Source organism: Sinohyriopsis cumingii, chromosome 15 (assembly GCF_028554795.1).
Source record: "Sinohyriopsis cumingii isolate HCF-2022 chromosome 15, ASM2855479v2, whole genome shotgun sequence".
Taxonomy (NCBI): Eukaryota; Metazoa; Mollusca; class Bivalvia; order Unionida; family Unionidae; genus Sinohyriopsis; species Sinohyriopsis cumingii.
The window spans coordinates 140,709,591-140,731,638 of NC_142975.1; the positions used below are offsets into that span (position 1 = coordinate 140,709,591).

General features: G+C 35.5%; 2 protein-coding genes across 2 annotated transcripts; one reads left to right on the forward strand and one right to left on the reverse strand.

Annotated features, from left to right (window-relative positions):
* Positions 1 to 904: 904 nt before the first annotated feature.
* LOC149782921 (uncharacterized) lies at positions 905 to 3,526 on the reverse strand. The gene has a single exon (XM_089934945.1). It carries the CDS (start codon positions 3,472 to 3,474, stop codon positions 2,110 to 2,112), a length of 1,365 nt encoding a protein of 454 aa, XP_089791071.1. The 5' UTR covers positions 3,475 to 3,526; the 3' UTR covers positions 905 to 2,109.
* Positions 3,527 to 5,728: 2,202 nt separating this feature from the next.
* LOC149782922 (uncharacterized) lies at positions 5,729 to 20,609 on the forward strand. Its single transcript, XM_089934946.1, has 2 exons — positions 5,729 to 5,839; positions 17,650 to 20,609. The coding sequence occupies exons 1-2, from the start codon at positions 5,776 to 5,778 to the stop codon at positions 18,837 to 18,839; spliced, it is 1,254 nt and encodes a 417-aa protein (XP_089791072.1). The 5' UTR covers positions 5,729 to 5,775; the 3' UTR covers positions 18,840 to 20,609.
* The last annotated feature ends 1,439 nt before the right edge of the window (positions 20,610 to 22,048 follow it).

The window sequence follows — 22,048 nt, forward strand, 5'->3', positions numbered from 1 at the left end:
AAACGTGCCTTAACTGTGCTAACTCTGACAAAAAATTGTGAGGTCTGAGGGCTCAGCAACTTGAGGGCTAGATAGAATCTTTTCAATTGTCATTTTTGAGTTTGATACGAAAAGATTAAAACAAACTGTTTGTAATACATAACCAATCCAAGTGGTCGTTAGCTTCTCACATCTGGATATGAAACCAGTATTTATGGACCCAACAAATTACAAAGACAGGAAACGGTTAAAAAATGTAAGAAGGTTTAAGACGAAATGGCATTTGCACTATGATAAGCAAACAAGAAAAAATAAAATAAAAGAATCACAAATTTGTCTGGACTTTTATACACTGGTGACTCATACATGCGTTCGTATATTCAGTTTCTTCTGCCTTAGAAATAGTTATATTATTTGGCTGTTTCTTTCCATTTCAAAGGCTCTAGAGCGTGGTAAACATAAACCGTGCGTAGAGAAAATGAAAATTTGCTTGCATTTTTTGACGGTATGTGTTTTCAAGGTTTTACTACAGCTTAAGAAGCAAAGAAATAGAGTACGCTATTTTAACCTGATCATCCTTCCCCGCTACCAGACAGCTATTGTTCCGATCCATCATGAGTTTTTGCCAGGTCGCATTAATTTAGTCAGCTTTTCAAGTCTTCTTTCGAGTTTTCAGATATTTTTTAATCTGTCGCCAGCCAAATTTGGCAGTTTAAGTATCGGTCGCTCAGTCCACATAACACACTTTTACAACCGTTTGGTTTGTCATGCTAACCTATCCTCCCGACTATGCTGTGTGGATACTTCAGTATTTCTCTGATGATACAGAAAAAGAAAACAAAGCAACGAATTTGTGAATACAGTCGAGTAAGGAAGAGTTTTCTTGACTGATTTATAAAGCAAATGATATAGTTTCAGTGTGAAAGAGGTACATGTTAACATGAGGCCATTAAACAAATAGTCTATGGTGCAAGAGACGACATGATGTAATGTGTGAAACTTGTATTAATTTTAGAAGAGTTTGTATTTTATTGGATGAATGAAGAGAACTTCGTTTTGGGAAAGTTTTTGAAATCAATTGAGAGTGTGGCAAACCGTTTTAGACGTACCGAACATGGACTGAGCGACCTTAACTTAATTTCCTAAATTTGGCCTAAGCTGTCTGAGGACATAGCGCATGCGCAAGATATAAAGTAATAATAATAAAATTATCCGAAAACTAGAAAGACGAAAAGGTTAGCTGAGTAAATGAGTAAGACATGCGTTCTGGCGAAATTATCGGGATGAATTGAAACGATAGATATCTGCAAGTAAATATGGCTAGCCACATATTTAATATTTTCAATCCGAAATGGAGGTAAGCCTCTTAAAATACGTGCCATAAAAAAAAAAAAACATGCTGGAAAATTTTTATTTTCCTCCGCAGTTGATTTATGTACATAACACTGTCATGGAAATGGATAAATAGTAAAACGATTTCAAAGACTGAAAAAAATCTAGTCTAGTATGAGTATGGAGCCATTGTCCCAGGCGGTGTATTATTTTTAGTAGGGGAAGAACTTTGAAGCAGACCTTTTACATAAGCTGGAGTAAATAAACAATTCTTCGGCAAATAAATTTGTCCACTTTCCGTACATATTGCACGCAGATGTCATGTATGAAAACATCTTGATTAAGCTGCTAAAAAAGACGTAAATTTGTCATTTAAAACAAAAAACGCGAGACTTACTCAAATTAGAACAATTGATTTAACTTACATTAATCGCGAAAGGAACATATTACCTGTCGAATGAAATAAGCTTGATAAATAAATGGCAATCTTGACAGGACAAAATGGCGTGTGTGGGAGGTGTTGTTTGCTAGCACGGATTTTCGGAATTAAACGTTCTTCAATGATCTTACGCTGGTATCTTATGCACAAAGTACTGGCGAGGGATATTTATTATGAATTAAAACCGAGAAGTACGCATTGTAATATTGATAAGCAGTGAACAAATTTTTGGCACAAACTTATTGCTAATATAAATTGTATGCGGTCTTCGGACACCGCAGTTTTCTCTGATAGGAATTTACGTTATATAAAAAGGCGTGTAACTGATATATTTGCCCTTTGTCAAAAATAAACAAATGTCAGTAAAATCTGAGTTCCTCAACAAGTTGCCATACATAGCGATCTCTGTCTTCTAGCATTTCAATTACTTCAGGCGCTGACCCGAGATTGCGAGCGTTTTCTAGTTCAAATTGATGGAGCTGATCTGGAATAAGATTAAGATATTCCAACCACCTTTTCTGTAACATAGGAACAATGAACCGAATATATGTGTTAAACTCTCTCTCCTCTTCAAAAGCCTTGTAGACAGTCGAAAATTGTTCATGATTAAGGGAAACGGGTGTATGGTTGGCTAAATTCCCAACTCCTCCGGTACAGAATGACAAAGAGGAGTTGCTTGAATCTGTACGCCTCTCGCCTCTACAGCGCCCAGTTCTTGCTTTCGTTTTTGAACTTGATACGTTTTGCAGACTTATGTGCTTTTGACAGTCTGTTTTCTTGTATGAGATTCTTGCAGCTCGTTCATCTGCCGAGATAACTTTATCGTTTAATTTTCTCTGCTCTTCATTATTTGCACCATCCAATTTGAAGAGGTCGGATATCACGTAGCCTTGGTTTCGAGCTTCTGGATCTATAAATGGCCGAAAGGATGTCATATTCATGACATCCTGGAAATGTCTTTGAATGGCATTGGCATTTAATATAGGCGGAGACATGTCAGTTTCTTGTTCATCTAAAGGACTGTTAATTGTCTCCTCGTTTGACTGATATGTTCCCTCCAGGTGTGGTCTTGCGACAAAAAATCTAAAACCGTCAAAAGAACAGTACTCTTCATTGGATTCCTCAAACTCTGGCGACAAATTTTCTTCGATGTGTCTGTTTGTTACCGAATTACTGGGATAGGCCTGTGAAACATACATATGGTCAAAGTTTACTAGAAGCGGATGGTCAGACTGTTTTGAGCGACAAAAGTCTCCTAGTGAATCAGATTCACTTTTATCCGAACCGCTTTTGTCGCCATCTTTTTTTTCTTGCACCAAACCTTTTACAGGCGATTCCAGGTTTTCCTCTGAACATTTTACCTGCACGATTTTATCATTCTTGTTCTGTTCGTCGTTGTGACGTTCCCAAGATGAAATGGGTTTCTTGATTTCGACTTGAGGGGAAAACGTAGTGTTATTACTTTCGCTTTTTACAGATCTCGAGGTGTCTTGGTCGCCACATATTGTCGTAGGCAACGATCCTCTGCTGCTTTCCTGGGAGATAATTTCTCGGCTGCCTTGATTTTTGGCATCACTCTTGGGCTTTTCTAGTCCCTCGCAGTCTGTAGATTTTTGTAATTTATTTTCCTGTATGACTTGTTCACAACAGGCACTGTGATTATCAGGTGGTTTAGTGATGGGTACTTCATTTCTTTTCTCAGGGCTCTTACTCAAGTCATCCATGGCTATGCTTGCAAATCTATATTTACACGAATCTGATTAGCTCCCATGTGGATTTTTGAGGTGGCGACACTGCGTATGTCCTCGTTGTGTATACACTGACGTTTCATGACGCATAAGTAAACAAAGATGACGTCTTGGAATTTTATTTAAACGGCACGCAATTCATGCGTGCATTATACAACATCCATTGTTTTGTTTTTCTTTATCTTGATGAGTTATCTCACTAATTATGCACTTTTTATTTTTTGCAAATATTTTTAATGAGAGATAGTGGCAACTGAACTAGTAGGGAGGCGTAATGCCAGTAACTCTTTTTTTCCCCCTGCAAGTTTCTCTTACTCAGTTTAACCATGGGATAAGACGATACAGCAACAACAAGAATGGTGCGTACATCAAGTATGGTTTGTTTTCCTTCCGTTTTGTTCACAACCTTATCGTTATCTATTTTTTTTTAAACAAGGTCTAAGGTTTACTCATATTGGTTCCACATTCCTTCTGTATCTCTCACCTATATCTCCGTTTGTTTTTTTTTTTCTTTTTCACATTCATAATTTATTTTCATCCTCTCGCCATCTAATTTAAATATCTAAAGAATCGATAAGGTTTAGTTAAAGCACGAAAACTGTAATATCGCAATTTAGTGCAATTAGTTTTCTATACAGTTGAATGAGTAGATTTATAGTCAGGTTTGGGGAAAAGGGTACATTCTCCATTCCTACATTGCAACAAGAAATAAAATCTTGCACATTATTCCTACGTTACAACATATTTTGTTTTTAAATTGTGAGTATATATAATTTTATAAGATATTAAAGAGACAAGTAAATATATGTGGGGGACAAAAACAATAGTCATCATCACCACCACCATCGTAATATAAGTAATATCTCGGTTTATATATGATAACCATTTTTGAAAATGGGCATCATGAGTCTGACATAAAAAATATAGAAAAACTGTAACTATACGTTTTTGTTTTAAATTTCCCACAACGAACCGGCGGTTAGGGAACATGGTATTAACCTCGTCTTTCCGTCCATTACTACGTGCGCTTGTGTGTCAGGTTAAGTTTTTCGTTTAGGTCACTGAAGTGAGGCATTTATACTTCATTACACTTTCTTTTTTTTTTGCTGGGGGGGGGGGGGCTGGTTAAATTTACATTCGGGAGTTGATCAAAACGTTCTATAAGAAAAGCAACATTTTCAAAGCAAAGCATCCAAGCGTCATAGAAATTCGTACTTATATAATTCAAAACATTCCAATTTAGGAAGTGACATAATATTTAAGTCAGTGACGTCACATGACTCAACATAACACCTAGATTGATGTATTGCAGTTTTGAAGATAAAAACAAACAAATAAATAAACAAACTATGACATCCTCACCTAATTGGTTTCCCATCTTCTATTTCACAGTGTCTCTTTCAATTTTGTTTTATTTATTTTTTAAATTAAAAAAGGAATGGAAGTCATTCTTCCAATGAATTGTTCACTTGTTATATAAATAATTATTTATTCATTTATTTCCGAAATGTAAAGCTAATTGTTCAAAAATTCATATGGGGCTGCCGAGTATATTAGAGTACGATTGTCTGAAAGTTTCGATAAAGGATAAATATAACCACGAAGTGAACAATAATTGCATACAAGATGCTTATTAATAAAGATGGTTTAAATAATATCGGCATTCATCCTGATGAGTATCACTGCTATTTTATTGATTGATTACTTGGATTTACGTCGCGTGCGCTCAAAAGGGCATGTGCGAGGGGTTTATTCCCGCACAACATGATACTAAATGTTTCTAGCGGAAGGAATTAGTACCACACACCCCTGGCGTTTATGTGCTCAATGAGCACGGCTAATTTAGCCGTCAGGTCGTACGACTATATGTCCCTAACGACCTGAATGAAGGGCTTTTGTTGTTGTTCTTCTTCTTCTTCTTCTTCTTCTTATTATTATTATTATTGCTGCTGCTGTTGTTGTTGCTAACCGCAATCACTACTATTATTATTTTTAATTGTTGTTGTTCTTCTTCTTCTTATTATTATTATTATTATTATTATTATTATCGCTGCTGCTTTTGTTGTTGCTAACCGCAAATTAGAAATATCCACGTCAAATTTGCTTCAAATACAATGTTGAAAAAGAATATGGTCAGGTTCCTCTTTGTTGCCCGGCAACATGACGTCATAGCACGTGAAACTGCAGACGAACGCTACCGCGAGAATACGAATTTTCCTGCAACTGATCAGCGATGATTTGCCCATCGTTTATGAAATTTGGCAGCAAGCTTTCAAGATGCCTAAGTGTCTTATGAACGCTATTAGAGGTTACAAAAGTGGAAAATATTTCGGAAATATAGGTAGGAGCTTATATGTATGAATGATATTGGTATTTATGTCCATATTTCAGTCGTAAACAATGGCAAGTGCCCTTGTCTACCGTAGCAACCTGTTTTCGACAATTTAGGGGCTTTACACATTTTTATATGACTTATGACACATTTTCTATTTTCATGGAATGAAAATGTGGTTTTAGTTAAAACACTTGCATTTGGTTTACAATTGGGGTAATTTTATGATAAAATATTAGGGATATTTAAATAAAAGTCAAGTCAGCCGCTGGCAGGTGCTCTGGAACGGACAGGCTCATATAAGGCATTATTTAAAGCATGTGTAGAATAGAATAAATACAGCTCTAACACCCAGTTAGAATTATTTGTAATCTTAAGACCAATGACTAATTTAATATACCATTATGAACTTTACCTAATCTTCATGTATGTTTTACTTATAATGCCACCTTTAGGTTGTCGATGTTGGCTGTCTTCATACTAATTTGAAGTTCACATACTCTGTCATCATTGTAAATGAACACAAATGGGGCCTACGGTAGGCCAACATAATCTGTCACTACTTAGTCATTTTATCCATTGCCAAACAATGTGAGGGAAGGAGCGATGATTATATAATGAAATACATGTAAATTATTTCGCTCATCAAACTTCAAAACTGACCCGTAAAGTTCATTTGTTGTTGCTTTGGATTAAACGCCATTTTTCAGCCTATGGTTGATTATACATGACGGCCAGTATAACTGGATGAAAAATTGGGATAAACACTGGTTGGAACCACCGCATCGGAAGCTACTGGCAAGCTTTCTCACAGACCAAAATTGGCCAAGCCAAAGACTGGAACCCATGCCGGTATCGTCTCTTGGAAGTAATTTAACCATACGAATAAAGCAGTACATTATGACCTAATGTTCACACTTGAGCGACTTGTGTAATTTCAGCTATTCGATCTTTATACCCACAATATCTTCGACCATTTTTATATACTCATGAAAATTGGCACAGGGGTCGCTTTACAGATATTATATACTTCCAAGAAAGAGAGAGAGAGAGAGAGGTGTAATGTGAAGTTGTTTTGCATTTGCAACATGCACAATGGAGAGAATGTTGGCATACCGCTATGTTACTTTCGTGTACTGTTTTTGAAATTTTGGGATATTGTACTTGTGGAAATTGTACATGATCTAAACACACAGCTAACCAAAATGGTTCCTCCCATGTGCTGGTAAATCAGCCTGAATTAATCTAATACACTATCAGTTATTAAAACAGAGAATCGGAGACATTAACCGCTTCTGAAAGTGCAACGAAAGAATCACAAAATAAACACAAAGTTTAAAAAAAGTTATCTACTCTATTTTTTTTTTATAAACAATTTACCTTTGAAGTCCAGGAAATGAAAATAACAAAGCTGAGGTATCATTGGTTTTTTTTTTGGGGGGGGGGGGTTGTATAGGTGCACATCTGAAGTAAAGCCAAGCTGTATACTCTATAACCCAAAGTACACCCATCAATCATACACCAGAATAAAGGGAATTAAAAGTTCTTTTAACAATGCCTATGATATACAATGTCTTTTTTTTTAGACAGTCAGGATAAGTGAGGGAATAAAGGGAATTAAAAGTTCTTTTAACAATGTCGATGATATACAGTTGAGGGAATAAAGGGAATTAAAAGTTCTTTTAACGATGACGATGATATACAGTGTCTTTTTTTTAGATAGTCAGGATAAGTGAGGGAAACCGGGGAAATTCTTTTTCTTTAAAACTCTATGCAAAATATGAAACTGTAGAGCGCCACTATAATTGGTATGTTGATTCATTTAAAGGAGAGTACCTGAACCAAATTTAAAGCTGGTTAATCTGCGCAATTTTCATGCTTGGCTTATTTGTGTATTTTTAATGTTATGCATATTCAGTTTGTATTGTTTGTTGTGTTTTATCCAGCTCCACCTCATATTTGCCGCGTTCTTTATTATAATTTTAGTACTATACGTTATCTTGTTGACAAATTGGAATGTTCTACAAATTAACTTTTGACCCTCATCCTGGTTCCGTTTTGGTGTCTAAGCTTTTTTTATAATATTGTTTGTAATGTTAAGAAATGACTCATTCTTGCCTTAATATTTAGAAGTAGAATCAGCCTTATTGTTGTGTTCAGATTGTCATTTGGATGGAATTATTAATTCAAATTATTTTTCACTGGAAATACAAAGTTCTAATCAATAATGTTCTTGGACTGGAACATTAATTTGGAATTCAAGTGAATTCAGACAAGAACATTTTGGGATTATATTATTATCACACTCCAGGCCGTTGGCACATTACCACTTTCGAGACTATAGGCACATCAACACATTCAATATTAAAACTTATTTGGAATACCACTGGAATACAGTTGAAACTTTATGCATTTGGACTTGTCATACAACTTTCAGGACTACGTGGAATTTGATTCACAATACTGTAATTTCCTTTTAAATTTTTACTCTGTATTCCAGGGAAATAAATTATTTGTTGAATTTTACAAAAATTTTTGGATTTTGCTCTTTTCTCTTACTTAGTTTATAATCATAGAGTTGGAACATCAACGAATTGTTAGAAATATCTTATAATTATATCAATATGGTGAATTTTGACGCATGAATGACGTTTACATTTTCCTTCATTTCTTTCTTACATCCTCTGTACTTAACCGTATTACATCTAGACATAATTAACTTAATGAGTGGTACATTTGCAGTCTGAATTCCGATTCCACATGGTTGCTCATTAATTTGCAAAACCTAACTACCAATGGTTAACTGGTTTGAATGTTATCCAGATCAGTCTGAAACGGTTGTAGTGGCGCTTCTTTATGCAAAAGCACTCGTAGTCGAATACCATCTGTATATTGTCCGTTCGAAATATGCTTATATTGGCGAGATTCATGTTTATTTTTGTTGTTGTTATTGTTGGGTTTAACGCGATTTTTTCAGCACAGGATAGGCTATACATGGTGGTGGCCAATATAAATGGTAGAAACAAAACCCGGGGAATCCCCGGAAAAAAAACAGCGACCCACGAGAAGCTACTGTGAAACTTTCTCACACACCCACATTGGCCGAACCCGAGACTCGAACCCACGCGGACAGAGGTGAGTTGGCAATGATCCGTAACGGTGAGCGGTTTAGACCACTCGGCCATTCGGGGCCCCTGTTTATTTTTGTACCTTTGACAACTTTTCTAAACATTGACAATATTATCATGAGGAGAGAATTTTATAGAATATGTAAATCCCGGGCCTTATATATGTCTGTTCTTCCAGAAACCCTGGTTAGGTGCACCAATAAAATAATATCAGGTATTTATATATTTTTTGTGTATACTTATTGAAGTTTTTAATCGAATCGTAAGTAACGCACTTGTTTTTGATGAAGTGCTGAAATTATCCTCTTATTTTCATTTGATAATTCACCACTATTACCGTTAGTAATTGTGTCGATGCTGTATGTGCGGTGTATATTGTCGTTGTGATTCTAACTAATGGTACGAGTTTTAAAGGAAGTAGTAGCTGTTATTGTTGTTGTCGATGATGCTGATGTTGCACGGTAAACCACTAGCAACGTACATATAGTTTGTTTTCTGTACACTTACTTTCCTTAAAATTGGAAACTTACAAAAGCATTTGACATATCACGGACACTTGTTTTTATCAGTTAAAGGAAAACAATAGCTAATGACACTCCCCCTCCCCCAGCACGGACACCAGTATGAGCCAAATTCAGGCACCAGTCTAAAACAAGACCTGTCATTTAGCTGTGCTGTAATAATAAGTCACTGCCAGACACGAGCGTACACACACAGACACGCAGATACAAAGGTTTCTGAAACCGCATGGGACTCGAATCAAGTAGTCTACGTGCGTCTGTAAATAATCGAAATTTCTTATGTGTATCAAAGACCGTTATGGTGTAATCATCCAGAAAAAAATGTGCAGAAATTTGGAAAAAGTTATAAAAACTGCCGAAGTATTTTAAACCACTCGGACATAAACGAGCCTTCCAAATTTAAATTCTCTGAGTCGATGCAAACTAGAGCCAACGAACGTGGGACAGACGGCCAGGAGAAAATAAAAATCGATGTATTTCAGTTGGCCTTGTGGCAAAATATTGGAAGATGGGCCTTTCTAACGATGCAGATTTTTTGGTCAGACGATAAAGGACAACTGATGAAAAGTCTAATGCTTTGCAGCCGCAAAATAGACATCTGGCGCCGGGACAAAGCAATATATATTTATAACCAACTGATTTTGGGGAATTAAATTTCTTGACATAAACATAAACAAGATTAAGCAAGCCTTGAAGATGCTTAATTAAGTTTGATAAGAGAGAAGAATTTAGGTTGCAAATCATGACAAGTATCTATTGGATAACTGAAATTTTACGTGTCAAAAATTGGTTATTTTGCATTATATATATATATATATATATATATATATATATATATATATATATATATATATATATATATATATATATATATATATATCGAAGAAAGCAACTTTATTTACCAAGGAGTGGGGGGCGGGGGCTTGCGCATAATATTACTTCATTAAACATTGCATCATTTCAAATTTTTTAAAAACCTAGTACGTGACAGTTGATGTCAGTCAACGCACCAAGTTTCATTGAAATCATTTCTTTGCAGGTTTGTACAAAATACCAAATAAATTAATGATTACGTTAACTCTGTTGTTTAAATTTAACGCTCGCTTCATTTGGTTTATATACATGGTGAATTAATACGACTAGTGTCCAATTATAGAGCTTCATCCACGTGTAAAGTTTATCATGTTTCCAACGCGATTCCACGATCATTGGCAAACCACAGCAAAGAGAATAGGGCCTGGGACAATCAGCCGGGTTAAATAACTGGTTATTTCATGCATTGCAGATGAAAATGTTCGTACTTTTTCAAATGAATTCAAATTTAATTTCTCAAAGCTATATTAAACATCAAACACATCTACACTGTATCATCAAAACATCAAAAGGTATGTATAACCTGCGGAAATTCCTTTTTATTAGCGCTTAAATGCACGAAAACAAACTGCATATACCTACGCACGCCAACATTTCATTAAAATCTTGCACGCTAATAAGCGAGTCCACCCATGCAGCTGAACTCAACATTCTAGAGCAAGTTCTAGTTTGCCAGTGACAACAGTACGATACGTACGAATGTAGTAGCATTTTACGGCACCTCTGCATAATAGCAGCTATATGGTGCAAATGCATGGTGGTAAATGTTATAAAAAATTTACTTACTGATTGGGTAATCAAACAGGGTGATTAACAAGTAACCATATGTCAAATAGCGGCCTGCTTGTCATGTTCTTTGTCAGACTTACCGCGGCAATTTAACCTTTAATTATAACCTTCACAAATTAACTGAGAGCAAATGGCCAGTTTTATGAGAGATTAAAGAGAAAGATTTGCTTTTTTTTTTTTTCATCTTCAAATCCCTGTCGACCGCTTTCTGTTTTCAAGGTCAGTTTATAAAGCACTGCTTTTCAAATTCTAAATTATTGGACTTATTTAAATAACTTAGCTTTTGCATTTATATTAATTAATTATGCTTTCACTTTGATAAGCAAAGTTTATTATGTAACTTTTTACTAATCTGTATGACATAATCCTATTTGTAACAAAATTCCGTCGGCATGGGCCCGCAAGAAGCCCAGGACTGAACATTACCCTTGTGTGGTGCTTGACAAGAATCACAACACTGGGTCAGTGCAATGTGTTGCATGCAAAAAGTGGATTCATGCAGTATGTGAATGTATTGACTTGAGTAATTTGAGTGTTTTTTACGTGCATTTTACATGTATGTGTCGCGACCTTCCTATTCCCCGTCCTATCATATTTGTAATATATCCTTAAAATCGCGCATTAAGTTAAGCGATGTTGATACAATATTTAACACGTATATGCTACCTACTTTGTTCCGTAGAGTGAACGCATTTAATTATTTAAAAAAACACCTTTCACATCCCAATAATTGAAGAAGAAAAAAATTATTTTCAGAAAGTACTGTTTTACAATACTTCGTACATTTAATTTCAGAAACCTTTTTGTAAGCGACCCACGGTCCACTTTGTAGAAACCTTACACAAAGTCTCCTCTTCTTACAAGAGGTTTGTGGGTTGGCAGATTTTACCTTCTTTCAAGGTGTCCGCTTAATTTTGTTGTCGTTATCTAGAGGTTGACCACCCTCGATGGTATTGCCCGGTTCGACTAAATATAAATATAAGTGGTGAAACTTATCGGTGGATTAGATAGAGATCTGAGCAGAGATATAGAACAGACCAACACGAGCCCCCGTACAAGTAAACAACAATTTAATCAGTAACATAAAACAACTGTGAGAATTCATTACATCAGGAATATACTCTGCTTCTAGAAATACAACTTTCACCGAATTACGAAACACAAATATATTTAAATAAATTAGCCGATCTGTTTTACTGATAAAATTAGTTCATCATATGATCGAGTGAACAATCGAAGTCAATGCCTTGTACAATTGCACAACCTGCTTCTCCGGTTTACTCCACTTCCACTGTAGCTGTTCCTTCGACTTCCCTATGTCTTGTCTCTTTCGGTACTCAACTCTGTTTGTGGCACGTAGATTCACATATAACTTGATCTCAGGATAATACGTATTCCTCTATACGTCTCAGAGATAATACGTATCAGAGATAATATGTCGCAGGATACGTCTCAGAGTTAATATGTCACAAGATATGTCTCAGAGATAATACGTCACAGGAGCTATTTTATCCCTTTAAAAAATATAAATAGAGACAACCTAAATTTTCTGTTGTTTATGATAACAGGGGCTTGCATTATCTCCCTCTCGTTATCAGATCTTACTATCGGTACTAAACAGATGCTAAGGCTTTCAGTCGGCAACACATGTCCTATACTGACCCTAGTTAGTTTAATGGCTAATTCATTACGCATTAACACCACACGAGGCATAAAGGTTCCGAGCCAGCCTCAATTTACACAAGTGAATGAATGAAATACATTATATGCTTACTACGTCATATTCGGCGAATAAACACTTAACCTTTATCATACGTGAAATCTTCTAAATTCGGTGAATTCACACGCATTCTCGTAATGAAATTCTTAAAATCTAATTATTATGCAAACAAGACGACAAATTCAAACAATTCGTCAAACTTATCTAAAGATTAATGTACGACTTCCTATGCATAAACTCAACACAGTTATACTTCATAAAGCAAATTGATATACGAATGTAGCAAATAGATTCGTGCAAATTTAAGTAAATAAATTCAGCAAAGCATTATATATGGTATCAACAAATTACATGGAATTGTCACAAATACCTTTGAGCTTTCAGCGTTCCTCGCTTCTACCGCCAAATTTGTTCGTCGATTTTCCTCGACAACAGTCCTCTTGGACGAGAGTTTTACGAGAGAATATCTCCCAAATTTACTCTCAGGGTCTTCTTACACTTGTTTTCTCTTGCAGAAAAGCTTAGACTGATTAAAATTTTTGATGTGGCGATATTAAAACTAGGAAATTTAGTGTGGGAAACACGCCCCTTATTTAGCGTAACCAATCAGGATTAAATATATTTACCGCCTTTTTATAACTAGGCGCCAAATCTGGGGTCAATTTGACCTTCTACGTTGCGACTACTGGTTCATGGAACATTTCATTTTTGACAGTTCCACTATGAAACCGAAGTTTACCGTGTCCCTAATAGTCCGTCTGGCTGATATATAAACAAAAGTGTAATTAGGAATCACCACAGTCACCGAACAGATATTTAGACATTCTCGCCGTATAGCGATTTAACAAGCGACCTGCCTCCATAAATCTAATTAATTGTTCTCTGGTCTCACACTAATGTGTTCTTCATAGATCGGCAGAAATTTGTCCCTTCACACTTTTATTATTTTCAGTCTAAATTAAAAATTAATAACGTTCTAATATGTTAAGGTCACTATGCCCATCTGTACGATTTACGTATTGATGTCCGTCCGCATGCCAGATAACGTCTGAATCAAGGGCACTTATATTAGCAAAAGAAAAAGAAGTGAAATATTAAATAAACTGATGAAATAGACTCATGTCCACGGCTAGTGACAGTTAACAATATGTTTTAGCAACATTTTTAAAGCTAGATTTTAAAATGCTTTAAACATAAATAATGCCGCAAGCAAAAAAAAATTTTTTTTTATACTTGGAAACAAATCAAACGTACCTCGTACATTTTTATGCACATATTTTATGCATATTTAATTTGCATTGTTTGTTAGGTTGTTTTTAGTTAGTTTTTTTATATTAATTTCATGACCTGTTGTGGGTTATGTAATTATAGGTTACTGCATTTGTATGGGAAAATATGAACGAGTTTTTCGGATGATATATTGCACGAACTTGGAAGTGTAATATATCCAACCGACAAAATCAGGTCATATTTTCCCACACAAACGCTGAAACCTTTTTATTATATGCTAATTTTCTTATTCTACCAGGCTTAATTATATAAACAAAAATACACTACAAGAAACAAAGTAACTGAATGTTTGCCGTATTCCTAACTAAATACACAAGCGCTGATTTATCATTACACAACAACATTATTAATGCGCACATAACTCCGCCCAGTTAAATTTGAACTTAGTCACGCGCTAGACATAACTTTCGAAAGAAAATGGCGTTTGGTCTGCTTAAAAGTGAAATTTGGAGTCATAATGCGAATGAATGCATATTGCAACAACTTTTCCATTTGATTTAGAATGAACAGATTTTGGTATTTTTGTCGATTCAGGGAAATTTTGTGATTATAGACTGGATTTATCTTTGCCAATTCTACATGAAGTACATGGGATTTTAACAGCGTGTTGACAGCTGCAAATGTGTTTCTGTTCTGTCATTGAATGTTTGAAATCTTAATTTGGAAAAAAAATATATGAAGTCTTTCAATTGCAATTATCAAAAAGACGCTATGGAATATCATTTTTATTTCATTTTGAGTGCAGTAAGGAGGATGTAACTGCACTTGGAATATAGTCAAAATTGCAGTACAATTTCGAAATGTGTAATCAAGCTTGAGAACCCATCACATAGCTCATGTAATTCGGATTTGCAGAACTTGGAAAGTACATTTTTAGAAAATTCAGGATGTAAAACTGTAAGCATTTTTTTTTTTCATTCTTATTACCAACTAAACAAGACTGTTTATGCCATGTCACTTGCATGTTATTTGTAAGGACTCAGTCTGGCGTCTATAGCTAGCCTAAATCCGAAACGTTGTATCAAGAAAGTTAACGCGTAATGTGGCAAACAGTTCGCATTTGGCAGTCCACGAAACATCTGCTTTAGTTCATTCAGTGGTTTACTTCATCCACAGACAAATAAAATAAATCAAAAGTGCTGGCGTCTGCCTCCATTGTTTGTTTACAATAGAAAGTAGTTCCTTTATTCACGTGAGTTCAATATGAATTGCACGCGAGATCAATATCGTAAAATACTGCACGATTATGACAGTGTTCAGTCAACGGAGTAAATAAATCGAGGACATAATAACAATTGTATTTCTGTAGTTGACCCTGTCCAAAATCAAAAGGTTTGTAAACAACACTGTTTACCTTTTTCCGTCTGAAGGATAAATATTAGGATTATTAACTTGTCAAGGACAATGTGTTTACCATGTTCTTTGTTATAATTTTAGTAACAGACCTTCTAATTATAATAAGATTTTTTTTTTTCTTTTAACATTTGGAACCATTTAGAATGAAATTTTCCATTATGTAATAAAATTTGTTTATAGAAAACACTATTGTGACCTAGGTCAGGTAGATGAGTATAAAATCTTGTTTACTGGAAAAATGATTTATTCCTTCAATAACAACTGAAGCAGAAATCAGTATTATTGTTGTGTCCAGAATTTCATTTGGGTTGGAATTTATTTATTAAAAATATTTATTCACTGGAAAAGTACAAAGTGCTCACCCACAGTATTATTCTTACAAATAGATTACAGTATTGGATTTATAGTGAAATTTAAACAAGGATATGTTTTCTTTGGTATTATTATTATTATTATTATTATTATTATTATTATTATTAGTGGTAGTAGTAGTAGTCAACAAAAGACTGTTGGCACATCATTACTATTCGGGCCATCATAGGCACATCAACACTTCCAGTGTTGGATTTATTTTGAAATACTACTAAAATGTATTCAAAACACATATTTTCAGACATGATCTTGTTTAGTATTATGTTAACTGTCGAAACGTTGAATGTTACTGTTTATAAAGTCTGGTTCATCTAAATTTAAAATAAACGACAAATGCAATGATAAAGAGTATAAACTTTAATGCGTTTTTTTTTTCCAAATAAAATCACAAAATATACATATATAATGCAATTCTCGCTTACTTAGTATGTAACTCTAAAGATGATGTGTTTTAAAAATAGATTTTCTGTAGCTTATGTTGCCCGGAATTTAGTTGCTGAATACTTATTTGTATGTCTTGTCGTGTTTGTGCATGTCTTTGTGTGTCTTTGCATGTGTTTGTATGTTTTTGCGTGTCATTGTCTTTGCGTGTCTTGGCAGGGTTTAGTAGGACCCTTATGACATGTAACGTCAGATGTTAATCAATAATATCTTGTTCTTGTACTGTTAAATTGACCTAGTAACAAGTAATGTCCAAGATTATCTTAAAAATCGATTCGGTTTATAATTATATGGGTATTAAACTTTCCAGATTGAATTGCAATCCGGATCAAGCGACATCAACTGCACTAAATTGGCAGAAAACGGTCTTACTTCAAAGACTGCTGTTGCTATTGATTGATTGTAGCGTGCATGTGTATCATATTCATAGTGTAACAAGTCCAAAATATTACTTTCACATTATGCCACAAGTACATGTATGCAAGGCAAAACATTTATGAAAAGTGTAGTACAAGCAAAGGACCTCTTTTAAGCTCTAAAACATGTAATCTCCTGTTTCCCCAGGAATTGCAAAGATATGATGCAAGGAAAAAGTCCGTTTTAAAATAGATAACTTCAGGGAGTGTGATGTTGCGATGTCTGTCAACACACTGTTTAATTCCTCACAAATGGCTAAAAATACTATAATGAGTGGCCTTGTAATTTTTAAAAAAAATCCAAACCCTCACAAGTTGCAAATTGGTAACTTGTGTAAACATTGTTGTTTCCATGCACTCAATAATATTTGGTCTTCTTTGGTGTATGATACTTGATTACTGGATTCGAATCCGGTCGTATCTTGTGGTATTTTTAGAATGGGTCCATGTGCAATAATTGTGATAATGTTTGCCTATTTACTCAATAATGGCATTAAGTAATCCTAATTTCAAGTAATTCTAATGTTATATCAGCTTTATTTTAGGGTTAAGTCTTTCGACTACATGAATTTTTGGGGGAACGTTTTGTGACACGTTCTATATCAACCAACTGGTTGCATGGTGATGTGACAGGGTTGATATTCCTCAGCAACAGCTGTCACATACGTAATGCAGCTATTTTATCAAGTTAGCACCGGTAAACTAAATATTCAGCATTCGATATGAACCAAGAACCGGAGCAATAATGTCTACTCGCATATTTTCTTTTCTTTAAAGATATAAATTCTTTATCCAGTGCATTTGAATTTCTGCATGTTATAATTATATGAATAGAGAGAAAGAAAAGATAATGAGATAAGTAAGTAAATGTTTCCATCTATAGGAATTTTTCAGCTGATCTTTCCGCTTTCAGAATGTGACCCTTATGTTATGACAACAAGGTCCGGCTTATCCATCAAGAAAGTGCCACTTAGTAAGGAGGGGACACTGAACCGTCTTGCTCTTCCTACAATACGTGAACCGATCCAACCTTCCACACATACCAAGAAGAAACACACCATAGTAAAGTATAAATCCCTGAGTTACTTGTCCTTCGTAACAAGATTTTACATGTGCCTCCGCGTTCCTGGGTATGACTTTGCTGGTGTAAACCCAAGGGAGACAATTGAGTTTTTGGAAGCCTGTCCACTGGCAAGCCAGTCATCTTCCAGCGAAGGAGAGGAAGAAGACATTGACAATAACAGGGCCGACCTCAATGACGAGACCCAAATATTATTTAGAAATTTGAAGCAAAAGGGGAATATTTATAAAGAAGACAGATATTCTTCTTCTAGCGAGTCAGAATGTGAAGACACGGAGGTAGACAAAACCAATAATTTTGCTAACATAAACGAGGATGACCAGTCATCACATGATTATTCAGGAAACACGTTTGTTTCACGTGGATCATTTTGTAGCATGGGTAACTTTTTTCGGGAAAGAATTCGTCTGGATCCTGCAATGAATAATTATGAGCAAAGGTACAAAACGACACCAATATCTGGGTACATCAGCGATGACAGTTCATCGAATACCGGCAGCATTGCATCAAAATGCAGATCTGTATCTACCGATAGTGAACATTTTGATCTGGATCAGGAAGAGGAAGAGGTGGAGGAGGAGGAGACATGTAATGCGGGAAAAGACAGTTCAAACGGAAAAGGAAACATGAATAATATCCGAGTCGACTTTTTGGGAACTGGGGATGGAAGAAGGTTACTTAAGTGTCACGAATGTGAGAAAGTGTTTGGGTTGATGTCAGCTTACACTGCTCACGTAAAGTCCCATATCAAAACTAAGAACAAATGTAGCATATGTGGAAAATTATTTTCAAGGTCGTGGCTTCTGAAAGGTCACCTACGCACGCATACAGGAGAGCGACCTTTCGCATGCCAGTATCCTGGATGTGACAAAGCTTTCGCAGACAAGTCGAATTTGAGATCTCACATGATGATTCACACTGTTACAAGCAAGAACTATCAGTGCAAGAAATGCGGACGAGCTTTTGCACAGAAGAGGTATCTTCACAAGCATATGCTGGAAGTTTGTAGATTGACATTCTAGATTTCTGACCTTGACTTTCATTACTTATTTTAGACTGACATGATTTTATTTAAAAATGAACAGCTTGGTTGTTTATCGTCGACTTGTTTCACCTTTTAGGACTGGAAATATTATCTTGCATGTAATTTACTTTTTAAGCCTCAAAATGTCACAAATGTATGTCCTCACATTGGTCATGAATTGTGATTGACGAACCTTTTTATACTTTGCTTGTCCGTAGAATGGGAGATCTTATGCTATACTCTCGGCGGCATCTGCGTTGTCAGTGTCATCTGCAGTGAAGCGTAGAAGCGCAGAAGTTTGGTTTACTTGAAATTACCTCCAGTCTTATGCATAATATCATGGAACTCTGTTCCTTGCAACACTCTGAACCACTCAAAGGTAAATTTTGTAAAATTATTCTGACACTAATTACAATGTTGCTTACAGGTTGACCCTATTATCAAAGTTTCTTGGCATAACTTTATTTGTAACATGCATGATTTCTTTAAGCTGACCAAGATACTACTTTGCTTCATAGGAAAGAACTGGATCGAGAAATTGTCAGAGTGACTTACTTTTCAATCATGAATAAGCTATATATAGGCTAAATCCAGCAGTGTAGTTTCGTCTTATGGGTAAGCCTACAATAGGCATGGTATTTTTTATGAAACCCAGGTAGGGTCTTCCTGAAATAATTAAGGAAAAAGTAGGTCACAGTGACCTACGTGTCGTTCATTTAATTACTTTTTTTACTCACACGTTTTTCTGCCATTAACTACAACTCTGGGTATGATGGCTTTATGTGACTTGGTCAGGGCGTTTCTTGCACAATTCTGTACCACTCTAGGAAAAACGATCACTGATACCTACTTGTCTAATGTATTGACTTTGCTCTTTATAAGTTAATCCCGTTGTTAAAGTTATGGTTTCCTCGCAACACTACATATTGAGGAGAGATTTTTGAAGTCGCAGACGTCAGAGGGCACACTTACAAGCATGCATGTAATGACAGATAGACGGTTTGACGTGATCCCTGCATTGTCATTGAAAAGCGTGGGTATAACAAAGGCAATAGTGGACAAACAGAGGCGTACACATCATGATCCTTGGTATATTATTTATATATTTATATACTAAATGTATTAAGATAAAACAGCTTAAGTTATAAATCCAGCCTACCAATAGAGTAACATAGACTATATTCATGATGAACGGAGCAAGACTATCAAAACGTCGCAGTCTCACAAGCACAAAAAATTAACACCGACTGAATAAGCCAGACATAAATAATGTTAAACAAGCATGCACGAAATCTCATCTTGAAAATTGTAATATCTGACGAAAGCAAGTACGTAGAATAAAGTACGTAGACTAAATGGGCCTGGTGCATCGTATATTTATATATGTATATAGATATTGGATGTATATATTAATATAGACATTGTTAATTTATTCTGTAAAGACCTTACTACTGGTTTTAGGAAAGGAGATCGTCTGCCATGAACGCCAAGGCATGCATCCTCTCGTCAGTTTTGTCATCTTCTATATTCAGTAAATCGTCGGCTAAAGTTGTGCAATACAAACCTTGAACCAAATCTCACCAACATCTCTGAAAGTTAGGTCCTTACTTAAAAGATCTGATTCGTCAAGATTAAGCACTGAGATGAGAAATTCATGTTCATCCAATCAGATGGCTAGTATATCGAATTTAATTTAAGTTACTGTTGGTGATCACCACTTGTGAAAATCTTACAATTCTGCACATTACATAATAAATGGTGTATTTTCTTTTTTAAGGTCTAGCATAAAATAAACCGATCGAATCAAAACGTACTTGTCTGATGTCTTCTTCTTGGGGGTAGGGTGATTTGTAGTGAAATATTTTATATCACGTAAGCTTTTTGTTGTTTTACGGCACAGCAACACAGATCGGTTATTTAGTGCCGAGTGCAAATTAAATCGCCTTGACCAAGGACATCACAGTAGCCCTCGGCAAGGCACTTTACTCTAATTGTCTTGGTACTAAATAACATACGCGTGTCGTCATGCTGTATTACACCAAAGTAATAACTCTTGTAACATCCAATTGCACAAGCTGTTTTAAGATGGCAATGCAAAATGTGGACCATAAATTATTGACAGATGGAGCGTTGTTAGTCATCTGAAGAAAACTAATGCTTTATTCATAAAATTCAGACCATGTCCCATGCAAAGTGAAACTTGTACAAATGGATACCTCTGTATAAAGGACACCTGTCATTAAAAGGCGCATTTAGGACTATGTATGCAGAGCACCTGTTTAATATGAATAGGACAGTTCTTGTTCCTTCTCACTTCGTGCGTATGTGTGTGTGCTAGTTTATAGTAATGTCTAGCACTGGGGAATCATGCAGCAGACATAGAGCATCATGTCCCACCCATTCACATTAGCCTGACACCAAGTCGATCAGTCCTAACACTAATTCTTAATGCTGAGTGCCAAGCAAGGCAGCTACTACTATCATTTGCATAAGTCTTTGGTATGGCTGGGCCGGTGGTTTGAACCCGCACCCGAGGCGGACTCTCCATCCATGGAGCAGTCCTCACATCGAGTAAAGAACAATATAAAGACTTTCAAATGACTCTTAATTTACCAACTTTTTCACTAGGTTTTCTTTTTTTCCCTACTTTTTTTAAAAAGTCAGCCCATCTGTCCCTACTTTTTACCAAGCTTGGATACATTTATATCCATATTGCAGGTACTAACCAACAAGGAAAGGTTCTTTGCATCACAGTGTTTTATTGTCAGTAATGTATGCAGTTTTAAGAAAACGTCGTATTCTGATGTTATGAAGCTTGGTCCATCTATTTGTTGTGACGTTATGAGTGCTTGAGGCATGTCAGCCTTGTCTGAAATACAGTTTCTATTTTTTTTAAATGGTTACTGCAGTGTGGAACCCATTAATTCATGGAGATATAAATTTTCTGGATTGGAGAAGCAGATATGTGAGTGTGAATATATCCGGTTCAACTGCACACAAAAAAAAAAGTACAACGTACGATTCTACTCTGTATTTGTATCCAATTTACCCTACTTACAAAGTAAAATAGCCCCATTTTTCCCTTCTTCGCTTACACTCTGATATAAAAAAAAGATTTTTGGGATAGTGTGTTTAGGGGGTGTTAAATATTCTAAATAAAGTGATGTATAGTAATTTTTGTTGTGTAAGGGATAGTCTATTTTGTGA